Here is a 7,500-nt window from a genome sequence, read left to right on the forward strand (position 1 = left end):
ATTCTGGTGCTGGTGTAGGAACTGATTTTCTTTGTGGGAATCTAGGTGAGCACCTTAAAACCTGGAACCAATCCACTGAGACACACACACACACACACACACACACACACACAATGCACGCACGCACGCACGCACGCACGCACGCACACACAAACACACACATACGTACACACACACACTGCACGCACACACATACACATACATGCACACATACACTGCATGCACACTGCACATACATACATACACATACATACACACACACACTGCACACAAACATACCCTGCACACACATAAATACACACACACTGCACGCACACACATACACTCACACACACTGCACGCACACACATACACTCACACACACTGCACGCACACACATACACTCACTGCACGCACACACATACACACACTGCACGCACACACATACACACACTGCACGCACACACATACACACACTGCACGCACACACATACACACACTGCACGCACACACATACACACACTGCACGCACACACATACACACACTGCACGCACACACATACACTCACACACTGCACACACACACACACACTGCACGCACAAACACACACACACTGCACGCACACACATACACTCACACACACTGCACGCACACACATACACTCACTGCACGCACACACATACACTCACTGCACGCACACACACACACTGCACGCACACACATACACTGCACGCACACACATACACTCACTGCACGCACACACATACACTCACTGCACACACACACATACACTCACTGCACGCACACACATACACACACTGCACGCACACACATACACTCACTGCACGCACACACATACACACACACTGCACGCACACACATACACTCACTGCACGCACACACATACACTCACACACACTGCACGCACACACATACACACACACTGCACGCACACACATACACACACACTGCACGCACACACATACACACACACTGCACGCACACACATACACTCACTGCACGCACACACATACACACACACTGCACGCACACACATACACTCACTGCACGCACACACATACACACACACTGCACGCACACACATACACACACTGCACGCACACACATACACTCACACACACTGTACGCACACACATACACACACTGCACGCACACACATACACTCACACACACTGCACGCACACACATACACACACACTGCACGCACACACATACACACACACACACTGCACGCACACACACGCACTAAAGGACAGACTCTCTGAAAACATTCACACTGAGTTAATGATCACAGAAACTCTTGTGGTTCATGGTAATGTGATGGTGGGCAGTTTGTTTGCTGTGATTTGAACTTTTCCAGATTCAGTAAAACAGATTGAGAGAGTCACACTGCTCAGAAATAAAGAAAACATCAATAACAAATCATTCATTCTTCATAATTAATAAAAGATTCCTTTAGAACCAACAGATCTTTTACTGGAGAACCTTTATAAAACATCTCTGATGTGATGAAACAATAACAATCAACTACATTTACTTGAATAATCCATTTCACTACAGATTATTTCACCATCATAGTGTAAATCATAATAAAAGTTGAGTCAGTGATTAGAACTGCACGATTCATATAAAAGAGCTGCATTTGTTTTTAAGCTCCTGTATTGTGAAAATACACAATAATAATATTAATAATCACCTTCTTCTGCTGTGATGAGTCCAGTCAAGAACCAGAAGAGAGAAATAATCCAGCAAACATGATCCATCTCAAACTCCTGGATTAAATCCGATCATCCAACGGGACTGAAACTCAATCCTGTGTGCGCGCGTCCCTGTGAGTGCGCGCCTCCACAATCCTGCAAAAACACAATTGTCTAAATCCAGCGGTGTGAACTTCATCCGTTTAAATCCGTTTATACTCCACCAATCGTTCAGATTAACAGTAAAGTTCTTACAACAACATGGAGACAAACTACTAAAGCAACTGACGCAGAGTTTCACTCGACGCAAACTTTTCCTCAGGACTGGAGCGCGAGACACAAACTCCGCCCATACTCGCCTAAACTCCGCCCATACTCGCCTAAACTCCGTCCGTATTCGCCTAAACTCCGCCCATACCCACCTAAACTCCGCCTGTACCCGCCTAAACTCCGCCCATACCCACATAAACTCCGCCCGTACCCGCCTAAACTCCGTCTGTATTCGCCTAAACTCCGCCCATACCACCTAAACTCCGCCCGTACCCGCCTAAACTCCGCCCACACTCGCCTAAACTCTGCCTATGCCCACCTAAACGCCGCCCGTACCCGCCTAAACTCCGCCCACACTCGCCTAAACTCCGCCCGTACTCACATAAACTCCGCCCATACTCGCCTAAACTCCGCCCGTACTCACATAAACTCCGCCCACAGCAGTAATAAGCCTCATCCATTGGTCCGTTCACTTATCTGTACAACAGAAACATGAGCGCGCATCTATAGAGATAAACAGACGCACAAAAATGAGCAAATAAATCTGGTTAATTAAGTTTATTGAAAGAAAATAAATACTACGTAAAACAAATGCAGATACTAAAAGAACACTAACAGTAAGTACATATAGAAATTCCCCTCAACCTGCATTAAAGCGATAGTTCATCATTTACTCACCCTCATAGCATCCCAGATGTGTATGACTTTCTTTCTTCTGCAGAACACAAATGAAGATTTTTAGAAGAATATTTCAGCTCTGTAGGTTCATACAATGCAAGTGAATGGTGACCAGAACTTTGAAGCTCCAAAATGCACATAAATGCAGCATAAAAGTAATCCATAATTGTACATTGTTAGAAATTAAAGGAATAGTTCACCCAAAAATGAAAATCCTCACATCATTTACTCACCCTCATGTTGATGTAATTAGTATAACTTAATTTCCTCTGTGGCAGGTGCGGCTTGTTTATATGGGCAGGTTAGGCAGAGCCCCACCTAAATATTGATGCACTTCAAAAAACATGGATCCATAATCTAAACGGACAATAATGTAATTTGTTAACCCATAACTGTGTTCAGAATGCTGACATGTATGTAGCAGGCCTAGTATACGTTTTAAGCATTGGCTCTGTGTAAACAGAATAAAACTTTATGCTTTTGTTCTTATTTTGCAAGGGGACGGGGGGACGTATAGCCTATGGTAGTGGTGTATGTGATTTGAAATATTTCTATTGTGATCCTATTTACTACTTGAAACTTATTGTGATTTAAAACGTCATTATTATTATTATTAAGTGTTTTTAGTGTTGAATAATATAAACAAAAAAAAAGTATGCCAAAATATTATTATTGAGCAAACATACAGTGATTTCCTCATTTATTTTCTGCTTACAACACAGGCAACATGAATAATAAATAATGTGTTTAAATGTTCACATGATCACATACTTTGAACTCATTTTTGATGCTACAATAATTTAATCAATACCTTTGAACTGCTTTTGTTTATTTATTAAACATAGTTAGCATTTTGTCTGTGTACTCACAGAACGACTCGGACACACCAACTCAAAACTATAAATGCAAATTAGCATGTTGGTCACAACCAGTGATGGGCACAAATACATGAAAATGTATTTAAAATAAAAATACCTCAGTTTAAATGTATGAAAATAAAATACCAAATACTGTGTGGAAAAAATTTATCAAAATAAAAAGATACATTCTTGAAAACACAAAACTGGTCATTCAGAATCAGAATCAGAATCAGCTTTATTGCCAAGTATGCTTACACATACAAGGAATTTGTCTGGGTGACAGGAGCTTCCAGTACACGACAATACAAATACAGCAGCAAGACTTTTAAAATAATTAAAATCGAATAAAAAAATAGATAAATGTTGAAAAGAAAAAAGTATATATAGAATACACAATAGAAAATATACATGCATACATATATATATATATATATATATATAATGTATGTGTATGTATGTGTGTGTATATGTATGTATATATGTATATGTATTTATGTATATTCATATATACGTATGTATATATGTATGTATATATGTATGTGTGTATGTGTGTGTGTATATATATATATATATATATATATATATATATATATACACATATATATATATACATATATACACACACACACACATACACACATACATATATACATACATATATACATACGTATATATGAATATACATAAATACATATACATATATACATACATACATACACACACACACATATACATATACGTAGTGCAACCAATAATCCTCTCAGCAGTCCGAACTGTCCTTTGTAGTCTTCTGATGTCTGATTTCGTAGCTGAACCAAACCAGACAGTTATAGAAGTGCAGAGGACAGACTCAATGAATGCTGAGTAGAACTGTATCAGCAGCACCTGTGGCAGGTTGAACTTCCTCAGCTGGTGAAGGAAGTACAACCTCTGCTGGGCCTTTTTCACAGTGGAGTCAATGTGGGTCTCCCACTTCAGGTCCTGTGAGATGGCAGTGCCCAGGAACCTGAATGACTCCACTGCTGCCACAGTGCTGTTTAGAATGATGAGGGGGGTCAGTGTTGGGGTGTTCCTCCTAAAGTCCATAATCATCTCCACTGTTTTGAGCGTGTTCAGCTCCAGGTTGTTTTGACTGCACCAGACAGCCAGCTGTTCAACCTCCCTTCTGTATTCAGACTCATCCTCATCTCGGATGAGGCCGATGACAGTGGTGTCGTCTGCAAACTTCAGGAGCTTGTCAGAGGGGTCCTTGGCGATGCAGTCATTGGTGTAGAGGGAGAAGAGTAGTGGGGAGAGCACACATCCCTGGGGGGTACCAGTGCTGATTGTACAGGTGCTAGAAGTGAGTTTTCCCTGTCTCACAAGCTGCTGCCTGTCCGTCAGAAAGCTGGTGATCCACTGACAGATAGACATGGGAACAGAGAGTTGGTGTAATTTATTCTGGAGTATAGCTGGGATGATGCTGTTGAAAGCTGAACTGAAGTCCACAAAAAGGATCCTTGCATATGTCCCTGGTCTGTCCAGATGTTGCAGGATATGATGCAATCCCATGTTGACTGCATCATCCACAGACCTGTTTGCTAGATAAGCAAATTGAAGGGGATCTAGAAAGGGTCCAGTGATGTTCTTCAGGTGGGCCAACACCAGTCTCTCAAATGATTTCATGACCACAGACGTCAGGGCGACAGGTCTGTAGTCATTAAGTCCTGTGATTTTTGGTTTCTTTGGGATGGGGATGATAGTGGAACGTTTGAAGCAGCATGGGACTTCACACTGCTCCAGTGATCTATTGAAGATCTGTGTGAAGATGGGGGCCAGCTGGTTAGCACAGGATCTAAGACATGCAGGTGAAACGCCATCTGGGCCTGAAGCCTTCCTTGTCTTTTGTTTCTGAAAGACGTGGCTCACATCATCTTCACAGATCTTAAGTGCAGGTTGAGTAGCAGGAGGGGGGAGGAGGGGGGTTGCAGGAGGTGTTGGTGTTTGTGTGAAGTGAAGGTCAGAGTGGGTGTGGGGTGTGAGATTGGGCCTTTCAAATCTGCAGTAGAACACATTCAGGTCATCAGCCAGTTGTTGGTCCACCACAGGGTTGGGGGCAGGAGTCCTGTAATTCGTAAGTTGTTTCATGCCACTCCACACTGTTGCAGGCTCGTTAGCTGAAAACTTGTTTTTCAGCTTCTCAGAGTATCTTCTTTTAGCCACTCTGATTCCCTTATTCAGTGTGATCCTGGCCTGATTGTACAAGACTTTATCCCCACTTCTGTAAGCATCCTCTTTGGCCTGACGAAGCTGCCTGAGTTCTGCTGTAAACCATGGTTTGTCATTGTTGTATGTTAAATAAGTCCTAGTAGGAATGCACATATCCTCACAGAAACTGATAAATGATGTAACAGTATCTGTGAGCTCGTCCAGATTGGTGTCTGCAGCCTCAAAAACACTCCATCAGTGCAGTCAAAGCAGGCTTGTAGTTCCAGCTCTGCTTCATTGGTCCATCTCTTTACAGTCCTTAATACAGGCTTAGCAGATTTTAATTTCTGTCTGTAGGTTGGAAGAAGATGAACCAGACAGTGATCAGAGAGACCCAAAGCTGCTCTAGGAACAGAGCGATATGCATCCTTTACTGTTGTGTAGCAGTGGTCCAGTATATTTCTGTCTCTGGTGGGGCATGTGATGTGCTGTTTGTATTTGGGCAGTTCACGTGTGAGGTTTGCTTTGTTAAAATCCCCAATAATAATAACTGAGTCCGGGTATTGTTATTCTGTGTCTGTGATTTGATCAGTCAGCTGTTGCAGCGCTGTGTTCAAACACGCGTTTGGTGCGATATACACACTCACCAAAATAAACGAGGAAAACTCCTGCGACGAGTAGAAAGGTTTACAGTTAATAAAGAGCGCTTCCAAATTAGGACAGCACATCCTCTTTAATGTTGTTACATCTGTACACCAACGTTCATTGATATAAAAGAATGTTCCACCGCCTCTCGTTTTCCCTGTTAACTCTGCGATGTGATCCGCTCTGAGCAGCTGAAAGCCCGGCAGATGTAACACGCTGTCCGGAATGGCTTCACTCAGCCAGGTTTCTGTGAAGCACAAGGCAGCAGAGGTTGAAAAGTCCTTGTTTGTGCGGGTGACGAGATGTAGTTCATCAGTTTTGTTAGGGAGAGAGCAGAGATTTGCTAGATGAATGCTCGGCAGCGTTGTTCGAAAGCCCCGCCGACGGAGGCTGACCAGCGCACCGGCTCGTCTCCCTCACCTGCGTCTCATAGCGCGTTTAAACAACACAGCCGCACCTCTGACTAAAATGTCCAACAAAATGTCCAAATATTCAAAATCCGGGAAAATATTGACTGGTGTATGCTGTCGAATGTTCAGCAGTTTGTCTCTAGTAAAACTGACTGAAAAAAGATTACTAAACACAGGACAAACAAACAAAAACAACAAAACAATAGAAGCGCTCCACACCGAGGCGGCCATCCACGGCGCCATCATGATGTACTCATCATCACTATCAGACTGAAATCTGTCTGGATCTATTCTGAACAGAAAGAACATTTTGGTGTAAAACTGCATAGAAAGTTTTGTTTTCATCTCACCTAGCACTTCCCTTCCTCTGCCCAGAAGGAAATACGTTTTTCAAACACCTTATTTTATTATTTTTTCCATCACCACCAAAACTTCTCACTCAGTAACAATTAATCAATAACAGAAAATCAATTATTTTGCTAGTTGCTAACACAAGACTGACAAGCTAGCGCTTATATCCAGAAAATATCTCAGCTCAGTTGATCCTTAAAATGCGAGTGACAGCTGGAGTCATATGGGTTACTTTTATGCTGACTTGATGTGATTTTTGGAGCTTCAAAGTTCTGGTCACCATTCCCTTGCATTGTATGGAAAACAAAAATCTTCATTTGTGTTCAGCTGAAGAAAGAAAGTCATACACATCTGTGATGACATGAGGGTGAGTATATGATGAGAGAATTTTCATTTTTGGG

The 7,500-nt window shown here is 42.3% G+C and overlaps 1 protein-coding gene across 2 annotated transcripts in view; it reads right to left on the bottom strand.

Annotated features, from left to right (window-relative positions):
• The window catches only part of LOC127419552 (ephrin type-B receptor 4b), a 38,591-nt gene extending 36,581 nt beyond the window's left edge, over nucleotides 1–2,010 (bottom strand). For both annotated transcript variants that reach the window (XM_051661050.1, XM_051661049.1), the window contains exon 1: nucleotides 1,698–2,010. In XM_051661050.1, the coding sequence (XP_051517010.1) occupies nucleotides 1,698–1,764 (67 nt within the window). In that variant the 5' untranslated portion in view covers nucleotides 1,765–2,010. The remainder of the gene's footprint in view (nucleotides 1–1,697) is intronic.
• Nucleotides 2,011–7,500: the final 5,490 nt, after the last annotated feature.

Source organism: Myxocyprinus asiaticus, chromosome 28 (assembly GCF_019703515.2).
Source record: "Myxocyprinus asiaticus isolate MX2 ecotype Aquarium Trade chromosome 28, UBuf_Myxa_2, whole genome shotgun sequence".
Lineage (NCBI taxonomy): Eukaryota > Metazoa > Chordata > Actinopteri > Cypriniformes > Catostomidae > Myxocyprinus > Myxocyprinus asiaticus.